This window comes from Mesocricetus auratus, unplaced genomic scaffold (assembly GCF_017639785.1).
Source record: "Mesocricetus auratus isolate SY011 unplaced genomic scaffold, BCM_Maur_2.0 Super-Scaffold_100011, whole genome shotgun sequence".
NCBI classification, from domain to species: Eukaryota; Metazoa; Chordata; class Mammalia; order Rodentia; family Cricetidae; genus Mesocricetus; species Mesocricetus auratus.
Window position 1 is genome coordinate 43,891,422 of NW_024429195.1, and position 18,497 is coordinate 43,909,918.

General features: G+C 46.4%; 3 protein-coding genes, 1 long non-coding RNA gene and 1 other non-coding gene across 7 annotated transcripts in view; 2 read left to right on the plus strand and 3 right to left on the minus strand.

Annotated features, from left to right (window-relative positions):
- Nucleotides 1-73: 73 nt before the first annotated feature.
- On the minus strand, nucleotides 74-1,442 carry Apof (apolipoprotein F). The gene is given in 3 exon segments (XM_005079728.4): nucleotides 74-1,176; nucleotides 1,178-1,194; nucleotides 1,427-1,442. Coding segments are annotated over 3 exon segments (945 nt in total). The 3' UTR covers nucleotides 74-264.
- Nucleotides 1,443-9,158: 7,716 nt separating this feature from the next.
- Nucleotides 9,159-9,262, plus strand: LOC121143370. The gene has a single exon (XR_005880575.1). It is a non-coding gene; the product is annotated as a U6 spliceosomal RNA (small nuclear RNA).
- Nucleotides 9,263-9,849: 587 nt separating this feature from the next.
- Nucleotides 9,850-12,914, plus strand: LOC106022907. The gene is made up of 3 exons (XR_001197693.3): nucleotides 9,850-9,995; nucleotides 10,826-10,916; nucleotides 12,109-12,914. It is a non-coding gene; the product is annotated as an uncharacterized LOC106022907 (long non-coding RNA).
- A 627-nt stretch (nucleotides 12,915-13,541) lies between these two features.
- On the minus strand, nucleotides 13,542-14,380 carry LOC121143354. Its single transcript, XM_040755217.1, is given in 3 exon segments — nucleotides 13,542-14,076; nucleotides 14,078-14,095; nucleotides 14,097-14,380. Coding segments are annotated over 3 exon segments (837 nt in total).
- A 3,504-nt stretch (nucleotides 14,381-17,884) lies between these two features.
- Nucleotides 17,885-18,497, minus strand: part of Timeless (timeless circadian regulator) — a 21,242-nt gene continuing 20,629 nt past the window's right edge. For all 3 annotated transcript variants that reach the window (XM_040754708.1, XM_040754707.1, XM_040754709.1), the window contains one exon: nucleotides 17,885-18,497. This exon is cut by the window's right edge and continues 264 nt beyond it. The gene's annotated coding sequence lies outside the window, so the exon portion shown is untranslated.

Sequence of the window (18,497 nt, forward strand, 5' to 3'; positions counted from 1 at the left end):
ATTTCGACTCTTTAGGTAGGGAAGGAAGAGCCGAGGTACATATTTTTGAGGATATAATGATAAATACCATAGGTTCGTGTTATCAGTTTTTAATTTCCATAACCACTGTTCAAATGAAAACTCACTACTCCCTCATTGGAAACATAAAAACTGAATTTCAAGAAAGAAATGACTGGCAAGTGATGACAATAGCCCAAACCCATCCATCCACCCAACTATGCTCCTGCTCTTGCCAGAATTTTCCATTTATTTGTTGCTCAGTTACTACCTCTTGTATGCCCAGATACTGTAGTCCTTGACCAAGGTTTGGTCCCAGTAGGAAGATGTACTTTCATCTTCTGACACCAAAGCAGTCATGGTTGTTTCTTCGAAGTCACTGCCGTCCTTCGTGATCTCTGGCTGGGGGGTGCTCGCCTCTTTCTCATCGTAATAATATCGGATCAGCTGCTGAACCCCAGCCTTCAATGCTGGCTTAAGAGCAGCACTGATCACCACACCACCTGGCCCCCCTGACGCACCCAGCATGACCATCAAAAGGTCATAACCCAGATCTATGGCCCCGTCTTGGCCTCGCTCCCTGGCCTTGTCAGAGCAGTTCTGGATGGCATAGTACAGTGCTGTGCCGAGATTGTAGTAGGTCCCCACTGCCGGCAGCAGCCCAACCACATTGTGCACACTCTGCTCCTGCTCGTTGTCACAGACCGCGTTAGGAAGCGAGCGTGGGACCCTCTTTGGACCTGGCTGCTCCCAGGCTAAGAGCTGCAAAGCGGAGGACAGGGCGTCCGCTGACACTTGCCGGTCCCGGTGTCCACCTTTCTGGAGCTCTTGGAGGTGGCGGATGAGGGCCTGTGTAGCCTCCACGCCTCCCAGGCGGTAAAGCTGAAGCTGCAGAGCCCGGACATCAGCCTGGCAGCCGGCTTCCTCCAGAGCATTCCTCAGAGCCAGGCCTACCAGGAACTTGGGGAGAGGGGGCATGTGAGTGAAGCCAGGCAGGGACTTCGGGAGCAGGACCTGGCAGGACAAGGGGTCTGAGGAGGGCGACTGGTATCCCCACGCCAAGGGAGGGGACATCGCAGAGGGACTTGCTGACTCTCCGGGTGAAATGGCGTCCACACGACACAGCAGGAGACAGCAAAGCAGCTGAATTGCCTTCACTATGAGTCGCAGGCTATGCATGGTCTGGAGCAGAGTACCCTGGAAAGGGAGAGCCCCAAAACATGCAAGCCACTTCGCTGAAGGTCTTAAAGGAGGCCCAAGATTAAGGAACCTCACCACCACCCATCACCTACCTCCAACCTTTTTTTTTTTTTTAGTAAAGGGGTAGGATATGGAAAATGCAATTCAATTTCTCCTTAGTCTCCGTCATTTCTAGGCCACAGGAACCTCCCTGCTTTGTTCCCACCCACTAATGGGAGACCCAGATTACCATACAGTCCAGTCATGGAAAAGTAAGACCACTTGGGTGGGTTTGGTAGCTCCTCCTGTTCTACCCTGTTCTACTCGGTGCCCTGAAGAGAGGAGATATTTGAGGCCGCTGAAGTGGAAGCAGATGAGGCTGCCAGTGTTGACCTTGGCCAGGGCCTTTGCAAATAAGCAGGGATAGAAAGGTTCAACCTCCCGAAACCAGCTGCTTTAACCAGGGCATTGATCTTACCCTCCAGGATGGCTGCCTGGTGTTAATGCAGGACAGGGGCAGAGTACAGGTGAGCTTGGAGACAGGCAATGGTGAGGACTGCCATGTACAGACGCTGCTAGGCTGTATTGCGAGTCACCAGGTGGTCCTTGGAGACTTCAATTCCACTAAAACATCTTCACCCATATTTTTTGGGGGGGTTCAAGACAGGGTTTCTCTGTGTAGCCCTGCCTGTCCTGGAACTAGCTCTTGTAGACAAGGTTGCTCTCAGACTCACAGAGATCCACCTGCCTCTGCCTCCCGAGTGCTGGGATTAAAGGTGCCACTACTATCCGGCCTTTTCTTCCTTTCTTTCTTCCTTCCTTCCTTTTTGTAAAAAAAGATTTATTTATTATGTATACAGTGTTCTGTCTGCACATATGCCTGCATGCCAGAAGAGGGCACAGATCGCATTACAGGTGGTTGTGAGCCACCATGTGGTTGCTGGGAATTGAACTCAGGACCTCTGGAAGAGAGGCCAGTGCTCTTAACCTCTAAGCCATCCCTCCAGTCTTTTCACCCATATTTTTTAAAAGACCTGTGGGGGTTTTTTATTTTATGTGTATAAGTGTTTTTCTGGTATGAATGTTACATATGCTACATGTATGCAGTGCCCAAGGAAGCTACAAGAGGGTGTTGGATTTCCTGGAACTGGGGTTACAGATGTTTGTAGGCTGCTATGTGGGTGCTGGGAACTGAACCTTGGTCATGTGCATAGCAGCAAGTGCTCTTAACCCAGCACTCCAGCCTTTTCACCCATATTTTAAAAAGTTATGGGACCAGCCAGGCAGACCATGGTGGCACACACCTTTAATCCCAGCAGAGGGGTCTTTGAGTTCCAGGCCAGCTTGGTCTACAGAGTGAGTTCCAGGACAGTCAGAGTTACACAGAGAAACCCTGTCTAGAAAAAAATACATATTGAGAAAAAAAAGTTATGAGAGAGCTCAGTAGTTTGGAGGGGAAAAGTTAGAAGCAAGCTGATTAACAACCCGTTTGCTGTGGGGTCTTCGTGATCTGAGTGAATATTGTTTTTGACCCCACCTTTTCCCTACCACATCATTAGGAAACCCGAATGCTATGGTTTACAAAATTGAAGGATCTGGTAGCTACAAATATTTACTGACTCTTCCTGGAGCCGACTCTGTCCTCCTAACCTTTGCCCCACGCTGACAAACTTTTTTCCTTCTGATACCTGTCCATCCTACCCTATGTCCTTGTCCTAAGGTTTTGCTAGCCCTATACATGAAACGAGATAGTTTCTCAGTATCTTTTGGAGAAGGTTATATGTCCCTCACTTCTGGCAGACCAGAGGACAGCATCCAGGGTCCTGACTCTATTAATATCTTTTTGTTTTTCAAGACACGGTTTCTCTGTGTATCTCTGGCTGTCCTGGAACTCGCTCTGTACACCAGGCTGGTCTCAAACTCACAGAGATCCACCTGCCTCTGCCTCCCGAGTGCTGGGATTAAATAAGGCATGTGCCACTGTGCCCAGTTTACCTTTTTTTTGTCATTGAATTGTAGGTTCTAAGCTAATGAAAAAAGATTTAAAAATGGCATAAACTAGCAACAAAAATGTAAAACAGTATTTATTTTTAAATACTTTATGAATAAAATATTAGTCAAAAAAGAACTCCCCACTCCCGCTCATGAAAACAACCTTACTTAAACTCAGTTGGTCACAAAAGAAAAAAAAATTCTGTGCATGGTGGAGTACATCTTTAATCCCAGCATTTAGGAGGCAGATGTAGGTGGATTTCTGTGAATTCAAAGCTAGTCTGGTCTACATAGTGAGATCCATGTCAGCCAGGGCTACCTAGTGAGATCCTGTCTCAAAAGAAAAAAAAAAGAAGAAAAGATAGGAAGGAAGGAAGGAAGGAAGGAAGGAAGGAAGGAAGGAAGGAAGGAAGGAAGGGCCAGGCAATGGTGGCGCACGCCCTTAGTTAATGCCAGCACTTGAGAGGCAGAGGCAGGTGGATCTCCAGGACTTGGAGGCCACCCTGGTCTACACATTGAACTCTAGGACAGCAAGGGCTATGTAGGTGGACTCCATCTCACCCAACTTCCAGAAAAAGGAGTTGGTTTGCACCATCGTCCTTATAATTTATTTTTCTCCTCCCTTCCATCTTTCCCTTCTCCTTCCTCTCCTCTTCCTTTCCTTTCACTCTATCATTGCTGTGGTCATCTTTGGAGACAAGATCTTGCTCTGTAGTCCAAGGTGACTTTCCCTGGCCAAAAAAAAAAAAAAATTACACAATTCCTAACAGAAGAACAAGAAAGAATGTTCTTGGGTGCCATGTCTTTCCGTGTGACAGTACAGGGTCCAGCCAGAGTGATTCTGCAGAAATTCGAGGCCAGTCTGGACTAGGGTGAGAGTCTGCCTCAAAAACAGAACACCTGAGAAAGATTATACCCACAAGCAGTACAAGGAAGGAAGTAATACTAGAGTAGAAATAGAAGGTAGAAAACAGGAGATAAAAATCAGTGAAACCAAAAGCTTACTCTTTCAAAAGTTGAACAACACACTGTTATCTACATGACCAGGAGAAAGAGTCATTGTTGCCTATTTTACTGAAATTAAAAATATTATAACAGCTGGGCAGTGGTGGCACTCACCTTTGAATCCCAGCACTCGGGAGACAGAGGCAGGTGGGTCTCTGTGAGTTCAAGGCCAGCCTGATCTATGGAGTGAGAGCCAAGACAGCCAGGGCTACACAGAGAAACCCAGTTTCTGAAGACAACAAGCAAACAAAAATGAAAAAAGAAAAATAGGAGGGATAACCTCTCTCAGCAGGTATTTAATGGCTCCAGTGGTCTTCTCATTCAGGGTGAGAGAAACACTTTTATCCACCCAAATAAAAATGTTAATACAGACCAGCATACATTTGAATCCTGAAACCGATGTTGACCATAGCATTGTTTCAAATTCTTTTGGAGAAATTGGGTTGCTTTTGGCATTTATTGCTTATTTATTTATTGGGAACATCATCATGGTGCCTGTGTAGAGCTCATAGGACAGCATGCAGGAGCTGTTTCTCTCTGTTCACTACATGGTCCTAGGGATTGAAGCGGTAATCAGGCTTGGTGACAAGTGTCTTTACTCACAATAACAACCAGTTGCTGTTATTACTTTAAAACTAGAGAGGTTGTAGTCAACACTCATCCTTTTTTCTTTTTCTTTTCTTTCTTTTCTTTTTTTTTTTTCGAGACAGGGTTTCTCTGAGTAGCTTTGAAGACAGTCCTAGAACTTGCTCTGTAGACCAGGCTGGCCTGGAACTCAAAGAGATCCACCTGCCTCTGCCTCCAGAGTCCTGGGATCAAAGGCTTTCTCCACCACGCCTTGCAACTATTTTTATTTTTAAAGACTTATTTTGTTTCGTGTGTGTGTGTGTGTGCGCGCGTGCGCGCGCGTGCGCGCGCGCGCACGCGTGTGTATGTATGTATATATGTATGCATGTATGTATGTGTGTCTGCCGGTGAGGGAGGCTGGAGAGATGGCTCAGGAGTTAAGAGCACTGACTGTTCTTCCACAGGTCCTGAGTTCAATTCCATCAACCACATGGTGGCTCACAACCAACTACAATGAACTCTGGTGGGCAGACATACATGCAGGCAGAACACTGTATACATAAATAAAAAGAATCTTTATTTAAAAAAGAAGAAAGAAAAACCACAGAGCCATCTTTTCAGTCCTATTATTTTGTTTTAGTTTTTGAGACAGAGCAGGTCTCTCTATGTAGCCCTGGCTGTCCTGGAACTCTCTCTATAGACTAGGCTGGCCTTGAATTCACAGAGATCCACCTGGCTCTGACTCCTGAATGCTGGGATTAAAGGCATGCGCCACCATACCTGGTTCCAAACATTAGACTTGAATCTATATACTATTCATGGGCCTGGGGAAATGAATTCCTGGTTAAGAGCACTGGCTGCTCTTCCAGAGGACTGGATTACAACTATTCATAACTCCAGTTCCAGGGTATTTGATATCCTCTTCTGACCTCTTCAGGCACACATGTGGTGTGCACAGACACATATTCAGGCAAAACTTCCATACATATAAAATAATAAAATGCCGGGCGTTGGTGGCGCACGCCTTTAATCCCAGCACTCGGGAGGCAGAGGCAAGCGGATCTCTGTAAGTTCGAGACCAGCCTGGACTACCAAGCGAGTTCTAGGACAGAAAAACCAAAAAAATATATTTTTTTCCATAAATCTCTGTTATTTACATAGCTATCTCTAACTAATCTGTAGATTGCTTTTGGCAATCTACAGGTTCAATGCAATCCCCATTAAAATACCAGCACAATTCTTCACAGACCTTGAAAGAACAATAATCAATTTTATATGGAAAAACAAAAGACCCAGGATAGGCAAAACAACCTTACTCAACAAAGCAACATCTGGAGGCATCACCATCCCTGACCTCAAGCTCTATTATAGAGCTATAGTCCTGAAAACAGTTTGGTATTGGCACAAAAATAGACAGGTAGACCAATGGAGTCAAATTGAAAACGATGATATTAACCCATACATGTATGAACATCTGATCTTTGACAAAGAAGCTAAAAATATACAATGGAAAAAAGAAAGCATCTTTAACAAATGGTGCTGGCATGTAGAACAATGCAGATAGAGCCATATCTATCACCATGCACAAAACTTAAGTCCAAATGGATCAAAGACCTCAACATAAATCCAGCCATACTGAACCTCTTAGAAGAGAAAGTGGGTGGTACTCTTGAAGGAATTGGTACAGGAGACAGCTTCCTGAACATAACACCGATAGCACAGACAGTGAGATCAACAATTAATAAATAGGACCTCCTGAAACTGAAAAGCTTCTGTAAGGCAAAGGACACATTCAGCAAGACAAAAAGGCAGTCCACAGAATGGGAAAAGATATTCACTAACCCCACATCTGACAGAGGGCTGATCTCCAAAATTTACAAAGAACTCAAGAAGCAAGTCTACAAAACACCAAAGGATCCAATTAAAAAGTGGGCTACAGAACTAAATAGAGAATTCTCAATAGAGGAGTCTGAAATGTCTGAGAGGCACTTGAGAAAGTGCTCAACATCCTTAGCCATCCAGGAAATGCAAATCAAAACAACTCTGAGATACCATCTCACTCCTGTCAGAATGGCTAAAATCAAAAACACCAATGATAATTTATGCTGGAGAGGATGTGGTGAAAGGGGGACACTCCTCCATTGCTGGTGGGAGTGCCAACTGGTTCAGCCACTTTGGAAATCAGTATGGAGATTCCTCAGAAAAATGGGAATAAACCTACCACAAGACCCAGCAACTCCACTCTTAGGCATATATCCAAAAGATGCCCATTCATACAACAAAGATGTCTGTTCCACTATGTTCATAGCAGCTTTATTTGTAATAGCCAGAACTTGGAAGCAACCTAGATGTCCCTCAACCGAAGAGTGGATAGAGAAAATGTGGTACATCTACACAATGGAGTACTATTCAGCAGAAAAAAACAATGGAATCATGAGATTCGCAGGCAAATGGATGACACTAGAAGAAACCATCCTGAGTGAGGTAACCCAGTCACAAAAAGAGAAACATGGCATGTACTCTCTCATATATGGATTTTAGACATAGATCTGGGGAATGCCAGCCTACAATCCTATGGCCAGAGAGTCTGGGAAACAGAAACTTTATTTAGTGGCTGATCGAAGAAGAGACAGACTCCCTCGGTTAAGTACTGAGCTGAACTCAAGAAAGCCAGTAACAGAGAGGGAGGACTGATGATCAAAGGGATTAAGACTGGGCTGGTTTAACCCCCAGAAACAGCTGACCAGACAAAGGTTAACTCTTGAATCCCAGGCATCAGCCTGGGAATCCAGCATGGGACTGATCAAGACCCCCTGAATCTGGGTGTCAGTGAGGAGGCCTAGGTAATCTATTGAGCCTTGGGTAGTAGATCAGTATTTATCCAGGGTATACAAATGGACTTTGGACTCCCATCCAACAATGAGAGATGCACTCTCACCCTGGACCCTTGGGGGAGGGTCTAGGCCCTGCTCTGGATGAAGTGACAGATTATGGACACCCCCATGGAGGGCCTCACCCTCCTTGGGAAAATGAGGGGATATTGGGGGGTGGGGTGGGGAAGGGCACGAGAGGAGGGGAGGGAAAGGGAGAGGGACCTGGAATTGACATGTGAAGCAACCTTGTTTCTAATTTAAATTTAAATTTAAAAATAAAAAAATAAATTATAAAAAAAAAGAAAAAGAAAATGATGCCCAGGGCTGGAGAGATGGCTCAGAAGTTAAGAGCACTGCCTGTCCTTCCAAGAATCTGGGTTCAAACCCCAGCACCCACATGGCAGCTCACAGCTTTATTTATAACTCCAGTTCCAAGGGATTCAACACCCTCACACAGAGACACATGCAAGCAAGACACCAACCCACATAAAAATAAATAAATCTTAGCCGGGCGGTGGTGGCGCACGCCTTTAATCCCAGCACTCGGGAGGCAGAGGCAGGCGGATCTCTGTGAGTTCGAGGCCAGCCTGGTCTACAGAGTGAGTTCCAGGACAGCCTCCAAAGCCACAGAGAAAACCCTGTCTCGAAAAACCTAAATAAATAAATAAATCTTTTTTTTTCAGAAAAGAAAGAAATGATGCCCAAATATCAGACTTCAGACCCTGGACTCACTGCAGCCACGAGAGACAAGTCCACCATTGATTTATGTAGAAGCTGAAAGATAACTAACTATCTCTTCTCTCTGTATCTTGAAGTCATGTGGGAGGAACATCAAGATAATTTAAGCCGCTCCAGCAGCTGTCAGAGCAGATCCTGGCGTCATTGCCTTGGAGACCAGCCTTAGATGCCAAAGAAAAATGAGGAGCCCAAGTAGATGGATGTAGCGTGCACCCATCAGAAGCGTCTAACTGACTTTGATTAGGATATTTAAAAAGGACCCTGTGTTCTGGCTTCTCTGGGTTCTATGCCCAGGGCTCATCGAGCTAATAACTGTTGCTTTTACTTCTCCCTTTCATCTCTCTCCAGAAAGCAGGCAAGACTTCCTAGACCCACTTCACCTAGCCAGGTACAAATTATTGTACAAATAATTCTAGGGTTGTTCTTAAGTGTGAGTGTGTGTGTGTGTGTGTTAAAAACAGGAAGTAAAACTTAGCTAGGCAATTTACAGTAAAAAGACCCAAAGAAAAGTAACCAGTTTAACCCTTGGCTAAAGTCCAGAAACATTCTTGGAACTCTTAGCAGCCTCATCCTTGCCAGAGGCCAAAGATGCCAAGAGTGTTGGGGGGTGGGGTGAGCTCTGATATCTGATCTGGTTCCTAAATGATTCTAGTGTCACCTCTTTCGTCTCTGAGAGAAAACACTTCCTGGTCGAGAGACTAGAATTGCAGGTCTGGGAGGGATCTAACACTTGGGTTGGACCAGGTCAATTACTGGCCAAGGGATTCAGAAAGCAGGCTCAACTTAAGATGTGCTGAAGAAATAAATGTGTGAAGCTTCAGTAGCACAAACACTGAAATCGGAACGATATGAAGATCAGCATGACCCTTGTTCAAGATGACAGGCAAATTCGTGAAGCATTCCATATTTGTATTTGGCTCTGGTGGCATTGTCTGTGACATCTGACCCGGCCCTCCTCTGCTTACAGCAGAACGGGGCCCACTGTGCTGTCTGTATTAACAGTCCAGGAATTTGATATCTGGGACTCAGGAGCCCCGCCAGATGAGGCTGTCCCTTGGGGAAAGATCTGAATGGAAACCAGTAAAAGGTGACTCTGGCGGTCTTCTCTACTGGTGACTGCGACCGTTACCCAAGAAGGCAGGTCCTTCACAGCTGAGGAGAATGAGAACGAGGAGATAGTTACAGACCCGGGGTTCCCACCCCTCTTTTTGTCAAGTTTACAGCAGCACACCATTTGGTCAGCCAGGGCTATGTAGAGAGACCCCGTCTCAAAACAACAACAACAAAAACAACAAAAAGCAGGACAGTGGTGGTCCTGGCCTTTGATCCCAGCACTAGGGAGGCAGAGACAGGTGGATCTCTGTGAGTTCCAAGCCAGCCTGCTCTACAGAGTGAGTTCCAGGACAGCCAGGGCTACACAGAGAAACCCTGTCTTGAAAAACAAAAAGCAAGCAAGAAAGAAAAGAAGAAACTAGCCAGTCACAATGGTGAAGCCAGGCCCTATCGAAAGGGGAAAAGCACAGCGGCCACCTGTGCTAGAATAACAAGCAAGCGCACTTCCTGTTCCTGTTCTCTTCTGCTTTCATACACACAGCGCCCTTCTGACCAGGAGTTCTGCCTTGTCAAGACACTTCAACTGAAATGGTGGGTTCTTTCTTTGTGATTCCAAACTTATTTCTGACAGGTCACAGAAATACATGCAGACTAAATACTCAAACACATAAGGGTTTTGGTTTTAGGTTTTTGTTTTTTGTTTCGTTTTGTTTTTTGGCTTTTTCAAGGGTGTCTTTTTTTTAAGTGATGCATTTATTTATTTATTTATTTTTTAAAGATTTATTCATTTATTATGTACACAGTGTTCTGCCTGCAGGCCAGAAGAGAGCACTGAATCACAGTATAGATGGTTGTGAGCCACCATGTGGCCCGTGGGAATTGAACTCAGGACTTCTGGAAGAGCAGCTAGTACTCTTAACCTCTGAGCCATCTCTTCAGCCCGATGCATTTATTTTTATTTTCTGTGCATATTGTCTGCATGTATGTCTGTGTGAGGCTGCCAGATCCCCTTGAACAAGACTTACAGACAGGTCAGGCATCTAGAAGAGTCCAGAACAGAGAGAGGAAGAAGCAGACTGGACACGGCCAGCAGAGTGGAGTTGGCAGGGCTGTGAGAGGGGAGAAAACATAGTGATAACAGCAGGGTTGTAAAGAGAATGAGTAGCTAGGGGGAGTTTAGGGTAGGGGAGGAGGTGAGAAGGCCTAGGAGGCCAGCATGGACTCTGAGATGTGTAACAGGTACTAGGGGAGCCTGGGAGCCAGCTTGTGTTTTGGGAAGCTGATAGGTACCACAGGTAGCCATGTGTCTCTTCTGCCTGTGATCAGGGAAGTGACCTCTTTTAGTAGAGGGGAACCAGCTTTACAAGTTCCTGAAGAATGCTGGCTTTTTATCTAACTGCCGGAAATCCTCCTTTAACCAGGTTGAGCCCATTTCTGGATATTTGGACTGCCTTTTAGTTTGGGGAATTGGAATTTCCTTTGGACCTGACAATAACAATAAATAAATAATAAGTAAGTATAAATAAATTCAAAAGATGGTCATATATTATGTGTGTATATTTTATTGTCTATGTATGCATATCCAAGACAAGGTCTTGCACATAGTCCGGCAGCCCAGGGAGGCCTCAGAGTTCTTGGTGCTGAGACTACGGGTGTATGCTATGACACTGGGTAACTCTACAGTGATGTTTTGAAAATTAACTAAAAACAGGAAGTGAAAAAGTTTAAAATTGTAAAAGTTTTTCTTCGAATGAAGAGGTAAAATTTTAGATTGTATAGATTTACAAGATCAGAAATAGATTAAACACACTCACACACAGGTGCACACAGGTGCGCACACACACACACACACACACACACACACACACACACACGCCCAAGCATAGAAAGCTGGTGGCCCCCAAATCCCAGAGTGGGTGGTTTAAACAGCACAGATTTATTTCTCACACTTTTTTGAGGTTAGCACAAAATCAAGGTGTGGTTTCTACCCTGCCTACAATGTGTGCCACCCTGGCTGGGTAAGGAATTTGAGAACAGGATCTGATATAAAGATCCCCAGAAATGAGGGAAAAGGACCACGTCTTAATCTGGGGTCTGTAAGACATGGCAGTAAATACATCAGGAGGCACGGATGGCAAGCCAGGAGCCTAGGGTGAGGCCTACCTGGAGCAGACCTTGCTGTATGGACAACTGGTCTCAAACTGCTTCCTGAGCTGTGGTCTGAGGAGCACCAAGGGTACAACTGAGACAATGGCTGTCCCTTTGTCATAAAGTCCCGATGGCAAACCAAGTTAATTCGACTAACGTTAGCCCTGGGAGCAATGAGTTTGTTAGAGCTACTTACAGAGTGTGGGTAAGTGATTAGGAGCAGGAGTATGGGTGACCCTAAGGTGCCGGTGATGGCTTCCAACCACTGCTGGGATGGGCCCCCTTCTCCAGTGCTCCCAGTTTATACACGCTAGCCCCTCCCTGAGGCCTTGAGGCAGAGTTGCCTGTGATTGGCTGGGAGAAGTGGTGGGATACTCAGATGAGGACCCAGGGGCTTCTGTCCCTCTCTCTGTGAGGAGAGGTCAAACATCAGCAAGCCCAGCAACTGTGGTGCCTCTTGCGAGCAGGCCCCAGTGAACTGAGAACCGCAGCGGGTTGACTCAGAAAAGAGCCTGGTACACCTCAACCATCAACCCTCATCTTTTGTTCCTTTTAGATGGGCTCACAAAATGAGAATGAGAAGGAATGCAAGATGACTCAACAGATAAAAGAGCTTGCCATGAAACCCAGGGACCCAAATTTGATCACCAGAACCCACCGTGGAATGAGAGCCCACGAACATTGTTCTCCGACCTTCACACACATCTGACCTCTGCGTGTGCTGAGTGCCCACTCACGTACATTGTAACACGCACACACGTAAATAATTGAGAAATGAGAATGACAGGTGCTCAATTTGGGGTTCTCATTCCACGTCACCAGACTTTCCCAAATCCCTGTACAGTCAGTGAAAACTGACACAGGAGTGTAGACTCATCTAGTTCCCTGTCCCATGAACAGGGGAGACGGTTGGTGTTTTTGTTTGCTTCTTTTTTGTTTTTCGAGACAGGGTTTCTCTTTTTGGAGGCTGTCCTGGAACTCGCTCTGTAGACCAGGCTGGCCTCGAACTCACAGAGATCCTTCTGCCTCTGCCTCCCCAGTGCTGGGATTAAAGGCGTGTGCCACCAACACCTGGTTGTTTCACTACAAATATTTGCCCATTTGTACTGACTGTTCAAACCTTTGGCCTCAGGAGATATTGGCATGTACTACAAGTCCCAGCAAGTCCATCTTCAGATCACAAAAGGAGCCAGGAAATCCAGAGTCAAGAAAGTCTTGAAGCCAGGCAAGAAGCTGCAGCCTGAGAGGCAAGAGAGTCACTATGAGCTCAAGGCCAGCATGAACTACGCAGTGAACACTGGGCATGCTGGAGCTGTGAATTCGTCTTAACCCCCCTTAAAGGCAACAAAACAGTGATTCCAATACAGAAGCAGCCTTTTCTTTCTCTTGCCAGTTTAAGAATTAACGTAAGTAGAGTGTGGTGGTGGTTTAGTAGTGGACTAGTTGTCTAGTATTCCTGAGGCCCTGGGTTCAACCCCCAACACCACAAAAACAATTATGGTGGCATGGGCCTATAATCCTAGCACTTGGAAGGCTGAGTTAGGAGTTCCACAAATTTGAGGCCAGCCTGGGCTACATAGTGAGTACAGGGGCTACATAGCAAAACTGTCCCAAAATATCACAACAAATCCAGACATGCTTTTTTTTTGGCTTTTGAGACAGGGTTTCTCTGTGTTATTTTAGAGGCTGTCCTGGAACCCGCTCTGTAGACCGCCTGGTGTGTCACATGCTTTTAATCCCAGTACTTGAAGGCAAAGGAGGGTGGATCTCTGAGTTCCAGGCCAGCCAGGGTTGCACAGCCAGGGTTGTCTCAAAAACAAAACAGAAGAACCCCCCACCTTAAAACTAATGACAATGAGCACAACCAAGGTACAGCATTCACTTGGGGAATTAGAAAGTGCTTCGTAGGGTGAGGCGAGAAACTGCCATGCCCATAGTGTTTAAGAGCAGAAAGATGTATCTGCCCACAGGGCCAAAGGAAGGGAAGCGTCAACCATGAAATCCGCCAGCATCCAGCTCCATGCTATGCCAGGTCTCTGTGTACAGACCTACCACCGGGCTGTGAGAAAGTCCACGTGGTGCCTGTGAGGCCTCGTCTATCCAAAATAAGCCCAAAAAATTGTTGAGTAGAAGACCCATGAAAACGCGTTTCAGAAGGATGGCAAGCGGAGCTACGAAGCATGCCTGATCTTCTATGGCGATTGTGGCATTCTCAGCTTCTGCTCTTTTTATCATCCTATCTGCAGTCAAATGCTCCCAGGACTCCATGGTGCACTTCTGGGTGACACTGACCGCAGAAGCCTTGAACTCTTTTTCCCCATCGATGGAAGGGAGCTTCTTGGAAAGTTCATTGAGCAGCGATGCAGTTTCGTAGATCACCCATCCATGTTCAAAGGTGCATGCCTCAGGCAGGGTAACTGAGCGCTGGACCCTCTTCAGTTCCCCAGGGAAGCCTCCCCGCCCCAGGTCCCTCAGAATGGCTTCATTATTGCTAATTCCTTCCTCCTTGCTGCGCTTCTGACTTGAGGATCAGGGTTTCAGTGCTGCAGATAGTAGGCCTCCTTAGGGCAACCGATGTCCTCCAGGGCCAGTCTGGCTGCTAAGAGGGACCAGTACTCAGATAAGGGGGCTAAGGAGGGCGTTGTGTACAAGAGGTCCTGGCAGGTGCCAGGGGCTGGAGAAGGGATCTGCCTGGAGAGCACATTAGATGTACGCTCAGTCTCTGTGACAGCCGGCTGAGGGGGCAGGGCGCCATTCTGGGTATTCCTCGGAAAGGCGGTCACTGGGGACAGTAAGACACAGCCAAGGAGCAATGCAGCCTGGACCATGGTGGGCCAGCTGTCGGGAAAGAGAAGGACTCAGATGAGGAGGTGGGAAGAATGCCCAAGATGGACAGGTGCCAAGAACGGACAGAGATTGGAAGAAAACTTGGAGACTTCAATGTCCCTGTTTTTACCACCTTAAAGGCTGTCTGTCCCTCTCACCCGTCCTGCAAGCAGCAGCCAGAGGAATGAGGTGGTCCTCTGTTTTAGTTGGAGCGGCTGCCTTTAGATCGAATGACTGGAAATGAACATTCTCAAATATTTACCACCTTTCTGGGCTAGACTTTGTCCAACCAGCTATTGCCTCATCCTGACAGACAGGGCCTCTTCCTTTGTGGCTCTGTTCTCTAGACCATCGTCCAGTCAACCTAAGCACTTAGTTAGTCACAAACCAGACCAGGTAAAACTCCTCTGTATCTTCTGGGAAACCGAAGTTTGTTTTCTCTCTTTCAAGTCAGTCTTCTTTGTCCTGGCTGGCTGGCAATTCCATTAAGTAGTGAATGACGATCTTGAACTTCTGAACCTCAGCTCTCCCTTCCCTAGTACTGGGATTTACAGGTATGTGCTACCATGTGCAGTGTATGTAGCACTGGGAATCAAACCCAAGGATACATGCACGTTATGAAAACAAGCTACCACTGGGCTACTCTCCCAGTCCATAACAGGTCTTACGTTAGAGACTTACCAATCACAAGTTTGAAAACAGAATCTGCCAGCAAATCAAACTGTTTCAGAACAGCCTTTTGGGTTTTACTTAAAAAAATCCTTATTTTTACTTTTAATTACATGGACACATGTGCACAGGTGAAGATGCCCATACAGGCTGGACAAGCTAGAGCTACAGGTGTCGTGAGCCACCTGGTGTGTTGTGAGGACTCAACACTCCAGGCCTCTGGAGAAGTGGTGCATGTTCTTGGATGCTGTGCCATCTCCCCGGCTCCTGCTTCCTTTTTTGTTGTGTTTGAGACAAGATGTGTAGCCCTGGCTCTCTTGCAACTCTGTAGATGAGGCTGGCCTTGAACTCAGAGAGATCTCTCTGCATCCGTCTCCCGAGTGATGGAATTGCAGATGTGAGCCACCATGCCTGGCTATTTGTTTCCTTTTAACACTCTGTAACCCACCGCTGGCCTGACTTCTACGTAGTCTAGGTAACCTTGCTTCAGTCTGCAGAATGCTAAGATACAGGCACGAGCCACCACACCTGATTTGTTAGGACAGGGTCTCAGACACAGTGGGTAAAAGGCACTTGTTAGAACAAGCCTGACAACCCGAGTTCAGTCACTAGCACCGGGTAATAAAAAGTATGAAAAAAAAAGCTGAGGGGTGGTGGAGGTGGAGCATGTCTTTAATCCCAGCACTTGGGAGGCAGAGGCAGTCGGATCTCAGGTAGTTTGAGGCCAGCCTGGTCTAAAAATCGAGTTCCAGGACAGCCAGAGCTGTTACACAAAGAAATCGTGTCTCCAAAAAAAAAAAAGTTTGAAAAAAATATTGTATGAAATTTCCAAAAAATATTTAAAAATTTAATTATGCATATGGGTATTTTACCTGCATGAACGTCTGTGCACCACATGCACGAAATCCCCACCAGAACCAGAAGGCTTCAGATCCCCTGGAGCTGGACTTAGACGATTGTGAACTACCATGTAGGTGCTGGGAATCAAACCCAGGCCCTTTGGGAGAGCAACCATTGAGCCATCTCTTAAGCTCCTATAAATGTAAAAAGAAGCCTAGGAAGAGTGTGAAGACTACATTAAAATCAGAAGGGTTTACCTCAGACTTCCTGTGTCAAGGCTGGCCTTGAATCCCTAAGCATCCTGCCTCCCATCTCTCAAATGCTGGGGCTACTGGTGTAAACCACCATCCCTTGCTAAAGAGTAGACTAAATAAAAGACTAGCAATGTCATGTGAATGAGAAACTCTGGTATGTTATAAAGAGGTATTTGACCTCCACTCATTTTCTTGTTTGCTTTTTCAGATAGGGTTTCTCTGTGGCTTTGGAGGCTGTTCTGGAACTTGGCTCTTGTAGGCCAGGTTGGTCTTGAACTCACGGAGATCTGCCTGCCTCTGCCTCCTGAGCGCTGGGATTAAAGGCGTGTGCCACCAATACCCCCATTCCATTTTCTAACACAAAACCCCTTATAATCTGCTGAGGCATGCTAAAATGGGAACCAACCGAGAGGTGAGAGGGCAAGAACGCTCAATCCGACCTCACCCAACTTCACAAGGGAGTAAGAGAGGCCAGCTTTGATAAAGCAGTGGTCAACGACTGTGGTTAATCATGCTGACGTCATGGGTTTCATAACTCCCCTGAAGGCCAGAGTTCTGAGGCAGCAGAGCACAGCCGGATCACAATGGGAATCGGACAGGATAGTACTTGTGGGAGAAAAACAAAAAGCAAACAAACCAGTGCGTAGCTGGGAAGTGAAAGGCTCAGGACTGAGAGAAGTCTGGGCAGAGCCAGACCTGGAAACTTCACTTTCTTTTTTTGAGACAGGGCTTCTCTGTGTAGTTCTGGCTGTCCTGGAATTGCTCTGTAGACCAAGCTGGCCTCTCTCACAGAGATCTGCCTGCCTGTTGAGATTAAAGGCGTGCCCCACCATCCTGGATGGAGCCCTTGGATCTTAACAGCCATTTTCTGAATCTTACCTTCAGCCTGGTTCCCCCGGAGTCGGGGCAGAAAGCTAGCTTCCAGGGCTAAGCACAGGCCCTTTGTTCACCCGGATCACCCGCTCTTCAATCCACCCACGGCTTTCTTGCCATCTTACGTCCTTTCCTTGGCCTGACACTGGCAAACCGGTTTAAACTCTAGCTTCTGCTTCCCCAGTGCACACACGTTCAGATCCATTCTCAGGGTTGGAGACATGCTTCATGGGTAGTAGGACCCCAGTTCAGTTGGGTCTTAGTCAGTGTTCTATTGTTATCAAGAGACACCATGACCACGGCAACTCTTATAAAGGAAAACTTTTTTTTTTTTTTTGGTTTTTTTTTTCGAAACAGGGTTTCTCTGTGGCTTTGGAGGCTGTCCTGGAACTGGCTCTGTAGACCAGGCTGGCCTCAAACTCACAGAGATCCGCCTGCCTCTGCCTCCCAAGTGCTGGGATTAAAGGCGTGCGCCACCAATGCCCAGCGGAAAACTTTTTTTATAAAGATATATTTATTTATTATGTATACAGAGTTCTGCCTGCATGTATCCCTGCAGGCCAGAAGAGGGCACCAGATCTCATTACAGATGGTTGTGAGCCACCGTGTGGTTGCTGGGAATTGAACTCAGGACCTCTGGAAGAGCAGTCAGTGCTCTTAACCTCTGAGCCAACTCTCCAGCCCCTGAAATAATTTTTTAAAGATTTATTCTCAATGGTTTTTGTCTGGTTGGTTTTGTTTTCTGCTGTTGTTTTTAAGGTAGTTTCACTCATTTGTCCAGGATGGCCTCAAATTCAGGATCTTATGCCAGCCTCATGAGGAGCTGAACCGACGGCCACACGCACCCCATGGCCAGCAAGACAAAGCTGCTTGGGGTAACACTGCTTTTGTTTATTTGGGAACGGCAGAAGAAAAGAGAAGTTTCTCTTTTTAAAATTACACTTATTGGGTCCAGCGTGATGGTATAACCCCCTTCTCCTCCTCCTTGTAATCTGAAATGATTTCAACTCTAACTCTTAAATTTCTTCCAAAGACACAACAGACACCTGGCTGGTGAACCCTAAGTCACAAAATATATCAATATCAGCAACTTTCTTTTTTTTTTTTTTGGTTTTTCAAGACAGGGTTTCTGTATATCTCTGTGCCTGTCCTGGTACTCACTCTGTAGACCATGCAGGCTGGCCTGGAACTCATAAAGATCCATCTGCCTCTGCCTCCCAAGTGCTGGGATTAAAGGTGTGCGCCACCACTGCCCGGCATGATCAACTTTTAATTTTATGTTTAATATGAAACACAAATCAAGGTTTGTCATCTTGAGAGTAGTGCATCCCAACAGTACCTCGACTGCAGGAACGGGCTCAATCTGTGCCCAGGGATCAACCACTGGAAAGAAGATGAGGGTGTGAACCCCCATGCACTTATGAAGCCCTGTGTCTGAGGTTGAGACCCGCCTCCTGCAGACAGTCACAGAGAGGAGTACGGG